Source organism: Thermobia domestica, chromosome 9 (assembly GCF_964235325.1).
Source record: "Thermobia domestica chromosome 9, izTheDome1.hap1.1, whole genome shotgun sequence".
Lineage (NCBI taxonomy): Eukaryota > Metazoa > Arthropoda > Insecta > Zygentoma > Lepismatidae > Thermobia > Thermobia domestica.
Window position 1 is genome coordinate 135,483,356 of NC_137462.1, and position 22,721 is coordinate 135,506,076.

The window sequence follows — 22,721 nt, forward strand, 5'->3', positions numbered from 1 at the left end:
TCCTCCATTAAAACATATTTATTACAAACAACTGAATACTTGGTAAACGGTCAATTAACCATTATTATTAAGAGGGAAATGTATGAAATGTATATATTCCAATCTTAATAAATATGCTTTGTTTTTACACCTTTACAAGTAACCATATCTATTTTGTGATGTTTCTAGTAATATGATAAATAAGGAGAAATTTTACGAACGTTACTAGACAAGAAGCTCACATAATATTCGATGAGGTACAGCAATAGTTTCATATTCTTAAATATTTGAATCAGTTATTAAGTCCCAAAAAATCCCAATCTTGACTTCAACAATTCAACAACAAAAAATATTGACTTTTACTTTTGTGCATTGTACTGCTTGTGTTTCTGCTTGTTAAATGTCAATACAAAAGATATTCTAATGAAAGGTGAAAATCAGTTTTATTAAAACAGGAACATTTATCATCCTACTATCGAAGTGACATAGAACATGACTGCTTAAAACAATCTTCTATTGGTATTCGGCCATTGTGGATATAATAAATCATAATAATCATGATTGAAATCTATCCATATTATGACCATTATTTGTATGCATGCATTATTTGTATTATTTGTATTAGCCCATTCAACTCTCAACTCTAATCATGGAATATAAAATCTTGAAAATGAATATTTGTGTTTGAATATGAATAGTTCATAATTTGTGTATTTTAGAGCAGTTATGGTTTTCATCAGTTACTGTAACAAAAATTTCAAGCAAACAAAAACAATTTCTTCTAAACATTGAACTACAGTAGCAACATCTGCGTGAATGCAAAAACACAAAAACATAGATTACATTTTGCATTGGCTACTGTTACAAATTTGCGTTTTCGGCAAAAAAAAAAAAAAAAAAGTTTCGGAAACGAACAATAACGAATATAAGGAAAGTCATATTTATATTGATCATTCTCTAGATACGTAATTACAGCGTCGTGTCTCGGTTAGACCATGTGTTTATTATCTCTTTAAAAGCTAGAAGAGAAATATATATGTTAGATTCTCTTAATGGTACTAAAGAAAGATTATGTTTCTTTCGTAAGAAATATATTTCTTACGAAATGCAGAGATGCAGAGATGCAGAGAATTATAACAGTCTCTTCGGTGGACCGTCTGAATGATATATATACAGTCGTCAACACTTTTGTTTTTATTCTTTATATGACTGGCTTGTAATTTTCTTATTATTACTAAACTACAATATTGTTTGTGATGTGTAAATGTTCATCATATTATTTATATACTTGTTGTTTACTATAATATTTTATTCTTATTGTGATGATATCAATAGCAAAAACTAATTAATTCTTACTCGGATTCACAGCCTGCCAGTGGAAATGTGTTTAGGTCAACTCTATGGGGCCCGACATGTGATTCTGCCGACAAGGTAGCGGAAAATATTCTGCTTCAAAAGCTCGGTGTCAGTGATTGGCTTCTCTTCAAAAATATGGGAGCATACAGTTTTGTGGCTTCATCAACCTTTAACGGATTCTCAAAGCCTAAAATATATAATATAATTTCTGAAAGTACTGCGTAAGTTCTAATGTACAATCTTAAGTAACTTCATAATATCTACAATATTAAAACAGCATTCACTTTTTCAGTTTCTACTTTTTTTAAAAAAAATATATATATATATAACCTTGATATTTTTCGTTAGTAATGCCGATTACTTCCACATACAACAATAGACCTATTAAAACTTTGTTCATTTCTATTTGTCATTGTCAGAAGTGGAGTGGAACTGAGAGGAAGGATTCATTTATTATTCCCTTGACATCCTTTTTATCTTCATCTTCTTTCATGTCTTCTCAGCTGCGAACACCACTCTCGATTCGTGAATAGTGATGGGAGTTTTGGAAGAAGATGGTCAGTGAACAGTTTTCTTCGTTTGAGGTTGACGTCCACTATTCTGTCTTAAATTCTGTGTAAGTCAAATGTTTTGTGCGATTTTTCATACGAAAGCCCCCCAGAAAAAGATTAGAAAACTTTTTTAAAAAAATAGCACCACTTCCTTTGTTCTTGCTTTTAGTTCATACGTGTTGAATTTTAGTTTATTTTTTATATTTTCTAGTTTTTCGTTTTTCTTATAGTTGTTTATTTTTATTTCGGGACCATATGTTTTGTCGACTGATACGGTAGTTTGGTGCATTTTCACTCTTCTCTAGCATCTTCATGCTGATTCTTTCGTGAGGGCGTTCCTATGAGACTTTTAAGGGAGTAGCGTTAGTTCTCTTCATGAACGCCTCAGTGTTGTTGCGGCAACCGTACGCAGATTTTTATTTACAAATCTTAAACATATTAACATTCTTATGGGTAAATAACCATTTCTTTCGGGTTCGGGCTCATCCTCTAAGTAAATGCTCAAAATTTGGCGAGATTGAAACCGTGGACAGTGTTTTGAAACAGGAAAGGGGTTTTGCTGGTTGACTTCGTACCAAGAGTGAAACCATCAATGCGGAACAATACTGTCAGACTTTGTGAACATTTTGGCGCTGAAACCAAAACAAAAGTAGAGAAAAAACACAGTGCAACAAATTGAAACTTTGTGTCTTGCCGGGAGATAAAAGAAAGTGTTCTTTGCTAATTCACATACGCTGATTACGAAAATGAAATCAGAAATGTTCCTTGAGGTACCAATTTTCTTGGATAAGATATGTCACATATACCATTTAGACTATACTCCACACAGTAAGCGTTACATTGTAATTCATAAAAAGACAAAGTAGCAACGTTTCCGACACGTGAAAAAGACACGGTTGCAGTAAAGAAGAAACATATAGATGGATAAAGTACAGATGATGTACCACAATTCATTTGCTGTTACAAATATTAAGAAAGATCGAATACGAAATCTACGAAACATCGTGAAATGTACTTACAAGCTAGCAACTTTTCCTGGAAACTTTCCGTTTGTGGGTGGATGGTGAAACTTCTTGTAGGAGAGTCCAGCAGTAATCTGCCAAAAGGTTTGGTGACCATCTTCCCTTACATCGTCTTTCCAGATATCTTGGCACAGATATCTTGGTGAAATCGCTCACCATGTTCATGGCTCACATCTCCTTGGGAAAATTCCAAGTACGAATGTAGGAAATGTATTTTGAGGGACATGTTGCACCCCATAGATTTGTAACAATCTACCATGTGTTCTGTCAGTTCTCTATAGTCTTCAGACCTGGAATTATCCAGAAGTTTTTACACACATCTTTGAAGGCAAGACAAGCTGCCTTCTCAGTATTTGTCAGGAAGTCTTGAAAGGTACTGTCTTTCATCAGTTCATGAATCTGTGACCCAATGAAAATACCTTCTTTATTTTTTTCTGCACTAATTGCAGGAAATTTGGACATTAGAAATTGAAAACCTTTGCCATCTTTGTCCATTGATTTCACAAAATTCTTCATGAAGCTCAATTTGAAATGTAACGGCGGTAACAACATTGTCTTTGTCAACAAGGGGTTCATGCACCACATTTTTTTTCACCAGGATTGAAACTTTCTCTACCACGCCAGTGTTTAACTATGTAATGGCCTTTCCTTATTCTTCTGTTCCATTGACACAAAAGAACAGCAATATTTTGTGTAACCAGTCTGCATTTCCAGCACAAGCCACAGAATTTTCAGATCACCACAGATTTTCCATTTATAATTCGAATAGCAAATATAGTTTAGAAGTAGTCTTATGTTATCGTAGGTTTCTTTTAACTGAATTTAATGGACAACTGGCATCGAAGGTTTCTCGTTTCCGTTATACAAGAGCACAGTTTTGTGACTAGTTTCAGGAATCAATGAATAGGCGCCATTCGTCTGGATTGTGAATTATTCCAAATTCTGCAATTAACCCATTTGTGTCTTTACAGTATACCAGATTGTCGTTCATTGCAAGAAAGGTGGCAAGACCAAGCTGTCGTTTACGGAATGATATCTTAGTGTTTGGTTGTAACAAGTTTTTTTCTTGAAGACGAGAACCAAGTAATAATGCTTGCCTGTTTGAAAGATTTAAATCTCTCACAAGATCGCTCAATTCTGCGTGTGATAGTGGGTGCAATTGGGACTGTGATGTAGGTGGCATGAAGTCAGGACCTTCGTGATCTGTTTGCTCTTCACTACTATCGTCTGTTTGATCTTCAAGTGTCCATGTCGCTGGTGGTTTCGAAACTGGAAGAGAATCACAATGCGGAACTGGGCGCATTGCTGATTCTAGATTTGGATATGAATCTCTTTGGTTTGATTTACATGTAATTCATTTTACTTTTGTTAAACAATCTGTTATGTGATCTTTCGGTTCCCTCCACAACTGTGTACAGCAAATGGCATGGATGGGTGGGTTCCATGCAACCAGCCTCATAAGTAGTGAGAGCAACGTTGGCAACAGTTCTGTGGTGCCCAGCACTTACCTTCATCTACCTTTGACTCAAAATACAACTCGTACGACTTTTCGACAAGCGGGGAAATGGGATGTCGTTGGGACTTTGTAGTGAACTCACCACACAAATAACAGAAACTGTTTGGTGAATTAACAAAAACACGCATCCACATTGACGACACACTACAGGTATATACCAGCATCTGACAGACACAAATCACTGCAATTCCACCACCCTTTACCAAGTGACTATCTGGTATCTACCATTTCCCTCTCCCGCTCCTCTCTCCACGCAATGTCACTAACAAACACCCTACTATACTTTGAACGCATATTTTATTCTCACCGGGCTGATAAGCGCCGTGCAAAGCACAAAAAGCGTACAGTTTACGCTGATAAACTTGCGTTTTCAGAAAAGAATACCTGATAGGGACAAACAGTTTTCACTATCGTTATCAGGGCACTGAATTTCATAGGAATAATAGGTGTTTGTTTTGCGGTAATTTTCATTGTCGCAATGTGTAATCAGTAAAGGAGTTGTGTTGCTCCATGACAATGCTCGTCCTCATACTACTCTTTCCACTCAAACGGTAATCCGACTGTTTGATTGGGAGCAGTTTGACTACCCGCCGTACAGCCCTGATTTGGCACCATCTGACTAACACTTGTTTCTGCCCCTAGAGTGCAATCTCCGCGTTAAGCGCTTTGAAAGGGACGACAACGCAAAAAACGCTGTGGTGTCATGGTTGTCTTTACTCCGGGATGTTTCTTTGATTACGGTTTGGACAAGTTGGTCACCTGCCCCTCAACGGTACTCACTTTTCCTACACGCCTCGTATAAAAGTAATTAATATTCGTTTGACCTTTCTATCAATTTCCTTATTAATTGCATTGCTTGGATGCCAAGTGACCCAAGTCCAAACAATAAAAGAATAGACTATTGCTTTCATTCACTTTTATAGTTGGTAGATGGATAAATTTTAAAAAAAATTAAAAAAAGTAAATTATAAAATCATAAACTACCTGGTTATGTGTTTTATTTTCAACGTAACAGAAATATAAAATATTCATGAGATATTATATTTCTATTTTCATTCCTGGAAAATTTCAATTTCGTGGTTGTGCCAGTTTGCACCCAAGTACTAGAATCAAATATAATCTACTGTGCCGAAACTGCTTCTGAATTGAGCCTATTCTCTATGTTGGGTGAACTCTAAGTAATTTTCTAATCTCAATACGCGTATTAATATTTTATTAAATAGATAAACACTAGATTAAATAAAGAAATATAAAATTGGAAGTTTTGGATTAGAAAGCTATGGAAAAATGTTACATACTATGTTGAAAGAAAAAAAAAAAGGATGTAATTTCTAACAAGATCATAAAATATATGATGAATTAAATTTTTAATGTATGGCTCTTTTTGCTATTTAAAATACGATTAACGGAATTGTATTCATTCATATTTTTTCGAGTATAATACTAACTCTATTTTAGCTAATTTTAATAACAATTTTGGAAATTAAAGAAAGTTATTAATGTTGAAAACAAAAGAGTTAAATTTGTTTTACGAGTATCAAATGAATTTCATTTGGAACATTTCATACAGGGATTTATTTCGGCTCAAGGCCGAGAATGCGCACATTATTTCAGTTCTAAGTTGGTATGTTACCAAATAAAAAAAATAAGGGAAACAGGAATGCCATTTTCTTTCAGTTGCAATATCTACGTTGGTTCGGATCCAAACAGAGCTGGCTATGCACTCTCATATCACTTGCGGATGTTTTTGCGGCGCACTCTCGACCTCGAGTGGAATCAGACGCAAATGTGTCTGTTGTAGAAAATATAGTATAAAGAAGGCATGTTACTTTATGTTTAGTAAGCTACAATATATTATATATTTTCAGATTGAAATTGCAAGGTCTTCCACATATTACCACTACATCATTTACAAGAGATGAAATTCTTCAGTCACTCAATAAAGAAGAGGAGAAAGAAGAAGAGTAGAAACACATGTTCTCCTGGTGTTGATCCTTTGAAATTTGAATCAATGGTCCGTTGTATTATTTGGTTCACAAATCGCAATGATAAAGAACATTTATTGGATTTTTGAACAAGTTGAAATTACTGTACTAGAAATTTGTCACCTTTCATGTGTGCACATACATGTTGATAAAATGTTTAACTTATTATTGATGAATATGGAAATTTGCAGTGTTCATGCACACACTACAATCTTTTACAACATCAAGAAACACGCGTTGAATGATCACGGAAACAGGTTCCTATGCATTAGTGTAAGAGTTTTCAAGAAGATAAAGAATTTTAAACATTCAACTATATGTATAGTACAACACAATGTATTATTGTAGTTAATTAATTCAATACTTCAAGATTTGAGTTTGAGGACCTCTACCGTTCTTGCCACATTGGTGTAAACAGTATAAGAGGTGTATTCATTCGTTCAATTTACATTTACTCCCATTCCGAACCAATAACTTTGTTTTGAACGATTAAAAATTTATGAACTCATTTCAGACTAGTTTCCTATCTCGAAAACATGAAATTGTAATACGGACAAAGAGCAAATTGTATAATTATTACAATATTTCAGTCAAAAGTTATTTTGTTGTCATAAAAAGTCATAAAAAGTAAACCCCGAATTGGTGTCTTAATGATAGCAAAGACGCGCACTCAATGCACACTAACAAACAAACAAACACACACATCACTTGGAACACACGTTCTTTCTCGCAAACATCATATGTGTACTGTACTGCCTCTTTCTTTGCCATAAAACAACAGAAAAAAAAATGGAATTACAGTAGCAATGTCACAGGCTTTGTCTGTCAACTAGTCCTTCATACGCACCGCGGAATTGTCCTAACACACAGCTAGGTATATGACAACTTCCTTGCCAGCGACGTACTCCTCAATGATAACTATACATACACGAATGTCTTCCCAGTGGCGTACCCGGTTGCACCCAATTGATTTTGTTTGTTTTATGTATACGTGTTTGTGATTCCCGGGGACGGCACGCTTGGGCACGTTTGGTTGAATAGCGCCTTCGTCACAGCCCAACGTCAGGACGTTTCAATTGGCTGATACGCAGTTTACAACGATTGCGGGATGCAGAATACTATATCTATATCTATATCTATCTATCTATCTATCTATATACGCGCATATATAACGGGTGGTCCAACTACAATGCGCGATGTTAATTATGTGTCACACCGTAACGTCAAGGTTTTTGCCCAACTTAATTTGACATTTCTTTGTTTCAGGGTTTGGCAAATTCAACCATGGAAAGGTACACAATTGAGCAACGCGTGAAGATTATTGAAACCTTTTACGAAAATGGACGTTCAAATCAAAATGCATTTCGTGCACTTCGTGATGTTTTTGTCAGCATAATCGACCAAATGTGTCAACAATCGGAAGAATTGTGCGCAAATTTCAGAAAACAGGGTCTGTAGGAAATGTGAAGACATCTGTGCATGCTCGCCAAGTTCGTTCTGCGGAAAACATTGCTGCTGTTCGCGATAGTGTGGCAGAAGAGCCGTCAACCTCGACTCGTCGTCGTGCCCAACAATTGAACATCTCACGAACATCACTGATGCGAATTTTGAAGAAAGATTTGAATTTACACGCTTACAAGGTTCAATTGACTCAAGAGCTGAAGCCTACTGACCATTTTCAGCGTCGTCAATACGCCGAATGGTTGGTTGAACAGACACAAGTGAATGGTGACTTCACAAAGAAAATCATCGTCAGCGACGAGGCACACTTTCACCTCAGTGGATTCGTTAACAAGCAGAATTGCCACATTTGGGCAACTGAGAATCCACGAGTGATTGTTGAAAAGCCGATGTATCCACAAAGAGTGACTCTTTGGTGCGGGTTATGGGCTGGCGGCATAATCGGGCCATACTTTTTTGAAAATGAGGTCGGCCAAGCAGCTATGGTGACTGGTGTTCGCTATCGCGAGATGGTAACGGACTTCTTGTGGCCCGAAATTGAGGAAGTGGACCTGGACGATATGTGGTTCCAACAGGATGGTGCCACGTGCCACACAGCCAACGAAACATTGGCTCTTTTGCGTGAAAAATTCAATGGCCGTGTAGTCTCACGTGGTGGCGATGTTAACTGGCCGCCACGATGATGTGATTTGACACCATTGGACCTTTTTCTGTGGGGATATTTAAAAGAAAAAGTGTACGTCAATAAGCCAAGAACAATTCAAGAGCTAAAGGATGCGATAATTCGGCACATTAATGATATTGAACCTCAATTATGTCTCAGAGTCATTGAAAATATGGACCATCGGATAGAAGTCTGCCACCGAAGCCGTGGCGAGCATTTGGCCGATATTTTGTTTCACACATAATTGTCATAGATTCTTCTATCATAATAAAAAATATTAAGATTATTCTCTGAAAACTTTGCGTTTTATTTACAATTAACATCGTGCATTGTAGTTGGACCACCTTATATATATATATATATATATATATATATATATATATATATATATATATATATATATATATATATACAGGGTGTCCAAAAAGCACTGGTACAAATTACACCAGACATTCCTGACATAAAATTAACCACATAACCGTGACCTATCGTCCGGAAGTGGATAGGGGCGGCATTACAGCCCTCGTCGCGTGGGGGGAGTGGAACGTCAAACAGGCCCACCACGAGTATGATCGGAGATAGGTCATCCCAGAAGTATGCATCATTTCAACGTTTGTTCTGTGTTTTGCTGCTTTTCCGATTTTTCCACTTTGGCAACACTGCTTCGACACTGTGATTCGTCCGTTATTTTCGTACTTCAGTACTTCTATTTTTATTAGTGGTCTCATATTTTGGTTTCCACTAGTTAGACTCGTGTACTACATGTACTCTTCTATATCTGCGATGTTATACCTTTGGACTACATACAGGGTTATCTTCACAAGTTGGCAACACTGTCCATCCGGAACTCACAGGTATGTTACTTATTATAATTAGATTTTATATATGTTATCATTTGTGCCCCGTGCCATTGCACAACAGTTTATTTTGTGCTCAGTTGGCAACACTGCATTACCTCTGACGTTATTAAGCAAGTCTGTGGGTACAATGTTTGCTTACGATACTGTGCAAGTCTCCTTTTAATGACTTAACTCCTTTTGCAGGTATTTCTATGACATTGCTATCTGCACATTATTATTGTTCCTTCTTTCCTCTGTATCTCCTGTGTTTTTGGGTGTCCGCACGTATAGATTTGGATTTCTCCCTCTTTTTTTTTTCAGTCCTCTATCGATTGCGCACTATTTGAGCGCGAAATGCTACCATCAATATAAGATGTTCCCTTCTCAGCATACAAGCAATACATATATTGTTGTTATCATCTCAAATAATGGGGCTTCTATAAATAGTTATATTCTCTCTCTCTCTCTCTCTCTCCTTCTTCCTTAACATAATCATAATGATATATAAAGCGTTATAGAAATGATTGTGCCATGCCATGGATCTTATAATATATCAGGGTTTCCCAACGTTTTTCAAGTTGCGGCACACTCATATATTATTATTATTATTATTATTATTAATAATAATAATAATAATAATAATAATAATAATAATAATAATAATAATAATAATAATAATAATAATAATATTAATAATAATAAATATAAAATACCGTGGTATTTTTTTGATTACTGATCTTCTCACAAAAAAGAAAACAATTCCAATGAAATATAGGACTCAGGTTTTTAAAAATATACTTTCTTTTTTGAAAACTGTATCCAACCTTTCACTAAGAAGGAAAATCACTAAATAACAAAAGAAGAAACCTCTTGTGCTTTTAAAACACAAATGTAGGTAATTTGTATGTATGTATGCTTTGTCGAAAGAATTGAATGATATCTTAAAATTTCAAGTTACGAAATAGTTTGCAAACAACAAAGAAGCAATAATAGGCATCACAATTATAACAAATACTTTTTTCAACATTAAAAATGTACAGAAAAATAACAAAGTATGAAACTTATAATTTAGTAACATGGTTAATTTACGTCACAAGTTTTAAATATTTTATGAAGGTTAGAAATGTTCAATAATATTAGTAATGTAACAATTTTCGAACAATATCTTTTAAAGCTTACAATTGTTTAATAATAACATATGAAGGTTATAATTTTACAAAATAAATAAAACAAGTTGGTGTACGAAGCAAAATTAATGTGCAACTTGAGCTTGATTTCCTTGCATAATCTTCAATTGCGGACGGATAGTCATATCGTGTTCCGGAGTTAACAGTTATGCCCTGTTCTTACATTTGATTCTGTTCATTACAGAAAATCCTGCTTCACTTAAGTAGGATGTAGAAAAGGGACGTGCATTATTCTTTGACGTGCATTATTCCGTCATAAACTAAGTACATAAATACCATATGTGCCAAGTGTCGGGTACCTAAAAAGTAGCTGGAACACCTAAATGGCACATGCCTAGCACATCTTGTGCTGTTTGGGTAGTGGGGTCAGATGGCGCAGTTTAGGGTAGGACAGATGACGCACATTTCCGTTTTTTTTTTTTTTAATCGTCTTAGATTCGTGTAAAGCTTGTCACATTCTGATATTCCCTATTTCAGTTCTAAAACTAAATTCTCTTCCTGCACTACACTCCTATTACTCACAAAATTATGAATTCAAAAATGCATGGGGCTATGTGGGTATATGCGAATGATGTGTGAAAAAATACAAAAGATAATGTAGAGATATGTAGTGGCATTAAGAGTAACTATCTGTCTTGTTCTTTAACCCTAGAAAGCCTGAACTATTTTGCAACCAGTGCTCTCAATCGGGTAGGGTCAGGTCAGTTTGGGTTCAAAGTCTTCTTCAAGACTGCTGTTTTTCAGCAACTGTCTAACATTGACAATGTTTTAAATTGAATTTCTGGAAACTGAAAATCGATTTCGAAGACTTTCTGGTGGTGTTTATTTGTAAGTGTTTGTTTCCGTACTTGAAGTACATTAATCAATGAAAGAAATACCCGTAGCCACATTCTTTTATAAAATTAGGGGAACATATATACGTTTAAACGAATAAATAATAATAAAAAAATACATTGAAAAAGATATCTAATGTAAGAGAGACATTATTATAGAGACAAAATTTCCTGCCAAAGAGAGTAGTCACATGAGTTCATTCAAAAGGTTGGACTTTGCCATGAACAACGATATTATCATCCTTTGTACTTCAAGTCATACAACCCATTACCTTCAGCCTTTGGACCGCGTGGGTGGGACAGATGGCTAAAATCTTCTCTTTTTGTATGCATAATGATGTTAAGTGGCTGGCAATAACCTAGTTAATGTGCATTTCCATTGTTCATTAATGATTGAAATTACATGTAATCTGTTTTTGAAGTACGTCCCAACCTCACCTTATATGTTAGTGATGTGTGTACTGTTCTATTTTTGTCATTATTGTTGTAAATAAACCTGAATTAAGAAAGTAACTATGGAAGGTTTAAGAATTATTTTTTCTAGATTTTATTTTTGTTATTATATATATATATTGATGTTTAATGTTTCTCTTCAGCACATAGGCTATATGAGAGAAGAACCTTATAATTTAAATTTGAAACCGAAGAACTGTAGTGCGTTCAATACTTTTCGATCGGGAAACAAACCCTGGACCACATGTGGAAAAGAGCATGTAAAGAATTTTTTATATGGAGTAAAACTTATTCTATTTTGAGTAATTTTCAACATATTTGAATACAAATATTTATCACGATTTACATAAAGAATCCTAAATCCGGCCGTGCTTACTGATCCCAAGTACTTGGCACAGTGCACCAAATTTTGCCATTCTGCCTCTCCCGAAAGAAACAAAGTAGCAGAGATGATCGAAATTGGTTATGATAGAAACTAGATAACTTGTTTCCTGGACTGATTTTATTCAATTTTGGAACTTCTTATCTTCATAGGCCTAATAAATGTAACAACTTACCTACGTATCTAAATATAGTCTCTTATTATAAATTTCAAGAAGAGTACACGCATATATTTATGCAAGAAGCCATGATGTTATTCATGCTGAATTCTCCTTCACAATTAGCGTTCTTAAAAGCATTATTATTTTATAATTATTTTTTAACGTCCCATTTTCAATGAATCGTTTTATCTTCACTCCACCTCCGAGACATAATAAATCTCAAGGGCGTAATCTGCACCTAAAAGCTTGCTTGTGGAAATTCCTGATTAAGTTTATAACAGCTCTTTTTAACGTACAATTTTTCTACTGTGACCGCTGTCAGAACACAGACGTATAAAAATAATTATAAGTTGGTATACATAGAAAATGTATATGTGTATAGTAAGCTCTCATGTGCTGATGCCATAAATTACAAATGAAACATTTTACGAGCATTCTTTGAAAATAGTGTGAATTATTTTTCTTCGAAATATAAATATCTGTAAGATTGGTTGTGATTCACTCCTCTCTCTAATTAATTTTACTCGTCCAATCGAAATAAACTATAGGCAAATGTAAAAATATCAGGAAAAAATAAAGGTTTGCCTTACTTTTAAATAAAACGTAAAATTTAATTACAGCAATGATAATCTTTATTCAAGAGTTTCTAATAACAATGATTTGATTAAATTCCATTAAAGAAAAAGTACTGGAGCTCTTTCTCTTCGGAGCCTGATTCCTTTTGCCTGGTGTTCATCATTCATCAAAACAGACTTCTGTAATAATTTTCTTCAGTCTTGACTCCACTGATCAGTCACTTCGTCACATTTTGGTTCACCTATTTCTATGAGGAGAGCCTGACTACAAGTTTCCGTCCAAAGAAAATCAGTTATAACCTGATTGAACATGGACACGACTGAGACCAAAGATAAAGCCATTATTCAAGACTTCTGACAATTATGAATATCGTAGCTTGGAAGTCTTAACTAGTGTCACCTTGGAATTGTTAAGAGATAGCGTTTTTTTTTTTTTTTTCGATCTGGAGTCAGCGTCCGATGATCAAGTAAAATATCAAACTTATCTCTCTATCCCAACTGGAAGCGCTATTTCTACTACTTTCAGTTTCAATATTGAACCTCATAGAACTTTACAGTTTAGAAGGTTGTCCTAGTTTTACGACATGAAACGAAAATTGTTTTCGTTTCTCTCGGATTTTTTTGGCTCTTTCTTCAGTGGTAGTAGTTCGATCATCATAGTTTTTTTTAAGCTCTCGACGTAACTGTGTAGGTGCTTATAGTTACACTCCAGGTGTATGTATGTGTGTGGGACTTTTTTCCCTTTAACTACTGAGCGGATTTGATCCAAATTTGACGAGCAAATATTCCATTACCAATTGAATAAAAAAGGTCAAGAAACATTCTCGGCTAGGCTCGATTTGCCTTTATTTCTCGGTAATTACTGACCGGATCTGAACGAAATTCGGTGGGCAAGAGCCAATGGTCCAGAAAATAAAAACTGCTATATTTGGTGACCACGCTCAGCCTGACTCGTTTTGTATGTTACTTCGTTTCTCAGTGACTATTGGTCGAATCTGAAACAAACAACTATTATTATTATTATTATTATTGTTATTATTATTATTATTATTATTATTATTAGTAGTAGTAGTAGTAGTAGTAGTAGTAGTAGTAGTAGTAGTAATAGTAGTAGTAGTAGTAGTAGTAGTAGTAGTTCTTTTTCTTTACAAATGTGGCCAAGAGATTCCTTTACACTCACTTTATGGCTATGTGATTATATACTGGTTCCCTCCTATGGATCCAAAACATCTATATAAGTTCTTCAATGTTCTTCTGTGCCTCCCTGTCCGACTGTTCATCAGCGACAGCATATCGTGAGTGCCTTTTTAAAATACTGCAAGAATGTCTTTTCCAAAATGAAATATTTCAGTTTAACGTCCCACGATTAAGCTGTTTAGACTAAGAGATACGGGTGATTAAGACAAGTGAATAATAATGGAAGAAATGGTAGAATGAGAACGTTGAAGGGTACAGGAGCACTCCAAGGAAACCCACGGACACGATGTTGTTCATCACAAAATTATTTGGTCGGGAGCAAACTAGAGAACCCATGCAATACAGGTAATTACTCTACCAATGAGCCATGGTGCTCCCTACTTCCTCCTTGAGTTGTTCGTAAGCAGTGTAGCGGGTTTCACAATACTCCAGAGTGTGCTGATAATTGATGCCCAATGCAATGAAGCTGGAAGCCGTTCTGACCTAACTCACATTCCGATCCAGCGATTGAGGAAAATTTCGTTCAGGTGTTCGCCGATGGACAAAGCGTAATTGAAAATCATATCCGCCATCAGAACTCACTGGATTGTACTGTTCGCGTGTTTTTCTGCCATCCTGGGACAACAAAGAAGATAATGCCAACTACTATGAAGAAAAGCATAGTAAAGTATGATTGCCAGTTTAATATTAATGATGTTCATTAACTTTTATAAAATTTGATAATATAATTTGAATATTGAATGTAAAGAGACTATTTCATTTAGTCACAAATATATTTTTCGTTTTATTCGTTTCTTTCTTTTCTTTAAATAAGGAAATGTTAACTTTAACGTTTGTAGGATTATCCTTCAGGTAAAGCAGACACTTTATCAATGAAAGTGAATAATCTAGTGTAACAAGAGTGTGTGAAAAAAAACTTCAAGGAAATCCACATGCACAACGTTGTACGCCACGAGCTATATAATCGTAGAGCAGGATCTAGTCAGATTCCTCTTGCACTAGAAGGGAGTTATCTATCAGTGAACGGTCCTACTTTTCCATCGTCTTTTCTTTCCTTAATAATCTCGTGCTCCAAGGGTTTACGATTTTATATATGTTGAAAAATATGTAAACAACAACATAATTTTTATGTTATTTTTCTCATATTAGCTTAGGTATTTAGTTACTCTTTTCCTAAAACTCAACCGTTTAAAAGAAGAAAAAAACAATATGCATTGTCTTATATTCAGAAAGATTCAACCAGGCACATATTTCTGCAACTATTAATAAATAACAAACATGATTGATTAGAAATAAAGAACTAGCTTGTCATTAATTAACACTGCTTTCATTTCTTAAACTGCTCTTGTAGCCTAGGTCTAAATCTGCGGATTGATTAGATGTGAAATCATGTATCTATCAGTATATCGATAGCCTAGTTAATCCATCCACTAATTCACTACAAATGCCTTTTATTATTATTATTATTATTATTATTATTATTATTATTATTATTATTATTATTATTATTATTATTATTATTATTATTATTATTATTATTATTATTATTATTATATTTTCAGGACAGCAATTTTACGGTTGGTTTGACGCACCTTTCTTTCGATTTTTAATCTTTCCTGGAACCAAATTTATTAATTAATTCTAGTTTTCTACCGAATACATCCTAATATTAGTTCCAGATATTTTAATACCGGACGTCCTCTAGATACTCTTCCTTTTATGATCCTATTCACGGGAAATAGCATGATTCCTCTGTTTCATAATGTAACTAATAAATCTACCTCTCCGTGTTCGATATTCCTCTTTTCTATTTTGCTATTGCGAACTTTTTTCTCCTATGGTCATTATCCATTTTAAAGATTTCGATTTTCCTTTTTTAATCTTATCCTAGAGTCTTGATTTACACCCGCTGTGCGCGCCACAACATATATTCAAGTTTATTTTTTATCAGTCATTTCTCGAGTTTACGGTCAGAAGTTTTGCACTTTCTCTCGCTTGAATTTTGGTTTTTATATCTTGTTCGTATTTTTTGGACTTTGTATTATTATTATTATTATTATTATTATTATTATTATTATTATTATTATTATTATTATTATTATTATTATTATTATTAAAATTAATGGAGTAACAATAGACAAAGATGAACAAATTAAAGATCTCTGTATTTTGTGTGACAGACAATTAAAATTTGGTAATCACATAAATGATGCGCTACAATCAACAAGAAAAACAATTTGTTTTATATTTTATCAATGGCCTGATTTTATAAATGGTAGTTCTTATGTGTACCTATATAAGACACTTGTTGGATCCAAATTGGAATTTGGTTCAGTTGTCTGGAACAGTCTATCCAACACACTTGTCAACGAAATCGAAGCTGTACAGAAATGTTTTCAAGGCTACTATGTTATACGCACATGAATATGGATATTGGTTATCACTTTGGGGACTTCAAGCCCTATCGGAAAGGTGGAAAGTTATTAATTCAAATGGTGTTGGATAACAAATATAGTAGCTAATATTGCTTAGAAAATATAGGAATAAGAGTACCGATTTATAGTGTTAGGAATCGATCGACATTGGTTGCATTAAATGCAAAACTTGAAATACTAAGAAGTAAGTCAACCCAAAAGCATAAAAAGCATAACAGCAATTTACACATATGGTTGGTATCTTCAACATGGTTGTGGTTGTCTAAGGTTCCAAAAGGAACTAATTTTAAAAACATAATAAAGCATAATTTTGGAAAATAAAGCATAAAGCATAATTTAAAATGTAAAGCACAATTCTTGGAAAATTCTGTTTAACTGCAAGTTTAACATACCCTATTAATATTTTTAACCAATATTTACAGTGCAAAACCTTTGAGAACATAACAATGCAACAATGGAAAGCTTATTTTTATTTCTGTAAACTTTTCGGTGTAATCCTTTGAAGTGGAGAAAACAAAAAAGAAAAGCTTTCGCCAGCAATGAATAAAAAATAGTTTTATTCTAAGTGTAACTGCGCAGTTATGTATGATGACTCGAAATGTACAGAAAGTCCACAAAAACTCCACATGTGTACCTCTTGAACTTGAGCACTTTTGGTGGCATCTTTTACTTTCCCTTTTTGCATATATGCACCTCTAAGGGGCACAGAGGTGATAAAAAAACTGACTCGGGTAAAACATAACTCTTTATAAGTGCATTAAGTAGAAAGTTCATTAAATATGAAAGAAACTGATTGCATAAAATATTAATAAATATATTAATATGTTTAGAATATTTAATGTATAGTAAATATACATCATACACGATTTATGGTAAACAATGATTGAAATTAACAATAAAGCATAATAAGGCATAATTTGGAAAAATATAAAGCATAATTAAGCAAAAAATAAAGCATAACGTGGGTTGCTTCACTAATAAGGATGGCAATGTATTGCAATTTAAAATGAACGTATGTTAGAAGAAATATCAGAGCATTTCTTACAAAAATTAAACTACTATATCTTTATGACAAGGGTTCTAGCTGCTTATCTTTATTTTAATGTTATTGTGTATTTTCAGTGTATTTTTATATAATCTCTCATTCAAAGAACCAGTCTTCATGTTAAAATATGTATGACAATAAGTGACCAAGATTTTTGCATATTGGATGTGCAATTTCAAGTAAGGTTGTTTCATTCTTTTAAATGGTAGTTAAATGAGACTTTAATTTTCATAGTTCTTTTAATAGTATATTATAAAATTGACTGTTATTTTTAATTTTTTGTGTGTTATATATCAGTTTGAACCTTATAATTTTAATATATTAACCTTCTGACAAAGGCTTCAATCTGCTCTAATAGTCATTCTGCAGTATACATTTTCTGGTTTGTTTAAAATGATTTATAATGGTTTTAATATAGTGCTGTATTTTTGCCTACAAGCTGTTCATAGCACTTAAAGTTATTATTATTATTATTATTATTATTATTATTATTATTATTATTATTATTATATTAAAGTATTCTTAACTTATTACAGATATTGGCTTCGCAAAGTTCTTTTAGGTTTTAGTGAAATTCATCTTGACAAGGCAATAAATTACATCAGCTTAAATATCATTCAACCGAAGTTTTCATTTTCCCTGTACTAGATTTTGTTTAGTATTGTTATTATTGTCATAACTTTTTTTTTGTTTGAGTGTAGCCCAATCAGGAAATTGTCGTTTCGCTACTACAGAAATATGCAGATAACGCAATTGAACTAAACTTTTAAGTCAGATCAACGAAACATTCATACTTCACGCTTCTTCGAGTTCATGTGTACATCCTAATTGATATTTCCTGTGATTTACTTTGTTCTTACCTACAAGGGAAAGAAAAAAGCATTTAACGCAATTCCAAGCAATGTCAAAGGAAATCTGGGCTAATATATAAGGATCGGTGCCTTATACTGTAGATCTGGTGAAACAGACACAAGAAGAAAATGGCATATGTAAGTTTAACATTCTTCTTTAGTTCTGTGCAAAAGGTGTATTTTTTAACATTAAATGGAAAGTATTAAGAATACAATCTGAATATTGTTAATCCAAACTAAAATAGTATTTATACTTAGACTTAGTGTCGTAAACAGATATTCTTTTCTTCGGGGGAAATAATCTTTCCTGATGGTTTATAGTTCCTCAATGGCACTTATTGCAGATTTGCAAATCATTTGTTATATAATATTGCTATAAACATTCTGACAATTTTTCAAAACATAATTTTAAAATTAATTGTAAAATTTCAAACTTTTGATGTGCAACATATCCTCCAACTATCGAGTCTTATAGTAACTTCAGAATTTTGGTTTATTGGCATAAAGTTTATCTGTCTACATGTACTTCTGTATTGTAAATACCTCATAATTTACCAAGTTTTACACACACACACACACACACACACACACACACACACACACACATATATATATATATATATATATATATATATATATATATATATATATATATATATATATATAATGTCCAAAGTTTATATTATTAGTGGTATCATTATTAAAGAAGAGGAATGCATGAAACGTTTTAATATATATATACTTCTTAAAAATATCAAATACTTTTATTCTGTCATTGCCTACAAAATAATATAGCTCTTGAGAAGGATAGGCCCCCTTAGATGTTGTAGGATCGAATTTTGATAAATCTTAGAAAGATTTTGAAACGTTATATAAGAGACAAACATATTAAGATTTCATTTTCGAGTATAGTTTGAATTTTAGTCATGTTAATTAAAATACTAAACATTGTGTTTGGAAAGAGGCATCTCAATTCGGTGATTCTCATCCACTATTTCATTAACTATAGTTACGAGTATGCTTACGAGTAATATATACGTAAAGACCTATGAGCGACACTATTAGATAGAAACAACCATATGACAATTAATCGTATATTTTGCTACATATAAATAAATATCGATTTCTTCCACCAAAAAAAAAAAAAAAAAATAATGCTGATTATTATTGTCAATGGATGACATATTTCTTAGCACTAGATAATATATTTTTATTTATTTTCTCGAACACTCCGATTGCGAATCTTCTCTGAAGCTTCTTGTTTGGTCGTTCTGGTGAGATCTATCGGTCAATGCATAGCAAGCAGAACTAGAAATGTAACGTTTGATTATTTGAAGTGCACACCAAAAGTACGTGTCACTTCGTCGTAATTTCCAAGAACAAGGAATTACGGGGAATTGAATTGTGTCTATATCTCAACAAACTCTCCCTCTCTATTGATACATAATGGCAATCGCTCAATCCATTACCAAGGATGATCTACTCGCAAATTGGGATCCACGAAGAGAATCCTTGAGGATTGGAAACAACTAGAAATCACTTGGGGCTAAATCTGGTAATTTGGGTGAGTGTGGCAGTCGTTCAATACCGTGGTCTGCCAAGAATGAGACCACAACATTAGCATGGTGTGATGGTGCATTGTCCATGTGGAGAATGAAATTGCCATTTGCCATTTGTCGTCGTTTCTCAGTCTATTTTCGCAAAAATTCTCTATTCAGAAGTGTACGAAAATTCTTGTCCGTAATTATATGACCTTTCCGAAGAGAGCGAGATAATGTAACTCTCTGAGAATCCCAGAAGATAACGTACAGCACTTCATGGAATCCCAAAAGATAGCATACAGCAATGGATGACACCTAACAAATTTTTTTGGGGTGATGGTGAATCTGTGTGTTCCCACTGCTTCGCTTGCTTTCTTGTTTCTCGGATTAATAATAGAATCTAGAATCTCTTATTCGTACATTGTCACAATACTTTCCAAGAAATTGCATCCTTCTTTTCTGAAGCATATCAAATTTGCAACATCTTGCCTCTTTTTGATCGAAACCTTGCCCCTTTTTGATCGTCATTAAGTATGCGGGGAACCCAATGAGAAAAAAAGCTTTTCCTGTGCCCAGTTCTTTTGTAATTGTTCGTTCTGTGTTCCCATTCTTAGACCTACAAATCTCCTATATGGTGACATGCCTATGTTCCATGAGGAAATTTTCAACACGGTTAATGTTGTTATCAATTAATGCTGCTTTTGAAGTTCAGATCTCTGCTCATCTTTCACACTCGTTCGCCTTGCTTTAACTCAAACACTTACTTCCTAACATCATTCTCTGCACCCACCCTGTAATCGGCGATGAATATCGGCTGCATAATGTAAAGCTGCGATGAGGAATTTCACAGTTTACCCATTGATCTTCAACCGAAAATTCCATGTTCCCGGATCGGAATCCATCACTAGTTAATGTATTGTGAATCAACTCCTGGTACCTAATTAACAAAACCTGTACTGGTTGGAGACGAAGGATGGAGATATTCCCCGACGCAGTTGCTTTCTTGAAATGACGAGAAATGTGAAATTTAGAGCAAAATGAGCACCAAATGAGCACTTTTGGTGTGCATCTCGTTCTTTTAGGCCATATCTCATTAACCGTATAATGTATTGTTGTTCTGTTAGTACCATATTGAACAGCTTTATGAGAGTATATTAGTATCAGTTTCATCTAGAAGTAGTGTGGTATTTTTACATTATCATTTTGTAGGCTAATAGTTTTTGTTCTTTTTCTCGAAAACTACATATGAGCTTTTACACCCAATCACATTATTTGGTTCAGCTCAAGAAGGTTTAGCGATTGGGGTATATCTTATCATTGGACAGAGTTTTTTGTTGAACTCTAATAACATAATAAAATTTATAACTTTGATTTTTACTTTCAATGTGCTTGTGTGTTTAAAAGGCTACAAAATGCTGCACTACCACAACCAATATGTTCTTTATAAAATAATAAAAAATACAGTAATATGTGATTATCTAAGTAACAAATTCGAATTTTCAGAAAATACATTACCATCACTACATACAACCATCTGTTTTACAAAAATGAAACTAATAGTTACTCAAACTATATGTTTCAAAAGTAGATTTATAATAAAAGATGTTTCATACTTTTCAAAACATAACATAGTTTATGTGAATAAGCTACAGCAGAGAGTTTACTTCTGTTGATTTAAAAAAGACTGCAATAAGTAATTTTACCATTTTATACTAATTTCAGCTTCAAATACTCGCGTTCTCTTTCCTTGTGGCTACCGCTTCGGCTGGTGGGTTAGCATCATCAGCATCAACAGCTACTTTACTGACTCATCCTTCTGGTGGAGCATCAGTTAGCAGAACAACATTGGGATCAGCATCACTCTTATCTCCTCTCTCATTTGCTCAACAATCTAATCTTCTTGGATCTTCTCCAGCTCTGATAGCGTCTGATTCTGTTCTTGGAGCACCATCAGCTATTATCGGATTAGCTGCATCAACTTTAGGAGGAGCGTCATCTAGCGGCTCTACATTAGGACTATCCTCTCCTTTATCTCCTCTCTCACTTGCTCAAGCATCTAATCTTCTTGGATCGTCTCCAGCTTTGTTAAGATCCGGTTCTCTTCTTGGAGCACCAAGAGCTATTATCGACGTGACTGGGTTAACCGCACCAGCGACAACGGCTACGTTACAGACTCATCCTTCAGGAGGAGCGTCTTCCAGTAGTACCACATTGGGACTATCCTCTTCTTTATCTCCTCTCTCACTTGCTCAAGCCTCTAACCTTCTTGGATCTTCTCCAGCTTTGTTAAGATCCAGTTCTCTTCTTCGAGCACCAACAACTATTATCGACGTAGCAGGATTAACACCACCAACGATCACGGCTACGTTACAGACTCATCCTTCAGGAGGAGCGTCTTCCAGTAGCACCACATTGGGACTATCCTCTTCTTTATCTCCTCTCTCACTTGCTCAAGGATCTAATCTTTTTGGGTCTTCACCTTCTCTGGCACCATCCGGTTCTCTCGTTGGAGTACCATCAGCTGTTATCGGATTAGTTGCACCAACCTCAGTAGCTACTGTACAGACTCACCCTTCAGGTGGAGCTTCTTCCAGTAGCACTACATTGGGATCATCCTCTCCTTTATCTCCTCTCTCACTACCTCCATCAGCTGCTGTTCTTAGGGCTACCCAAACAATTTCTGGAGCCT

The 22,721-nt window shown here is 34.3% G+C and overlaps 1 protein-coding gene across 1 annotated transcript in view; it reads left to right on the forward strand.

Annotated features, from left to right (window-relative positions):
* LOC145661030 (ornithine decarboxylase-like) overlaps positions 1–6,668 on the forward strand; it is a 65,474-nt gene extending 58,806 nt beyond the window's left edge. The window contains exons 7-8 of the mRNA XM_081726467.1: positions 1,348–1,556; positions 6,293–6,668. Of these exons, the coding sequence (XP_081582593.1) occupies positions 1,348–1,556; positions 6,293–6,392 (309 nt within the window). The 3' untranslated portion in view covers positions 6,393–6,668. The remainder of the gene's footprint in view (positions 1–1,347; positions 1,557–6,292) is intronic.
* The last annotated feature ends 16,053 nt before the right edge of the window (positions 6,669–22,721 follow it).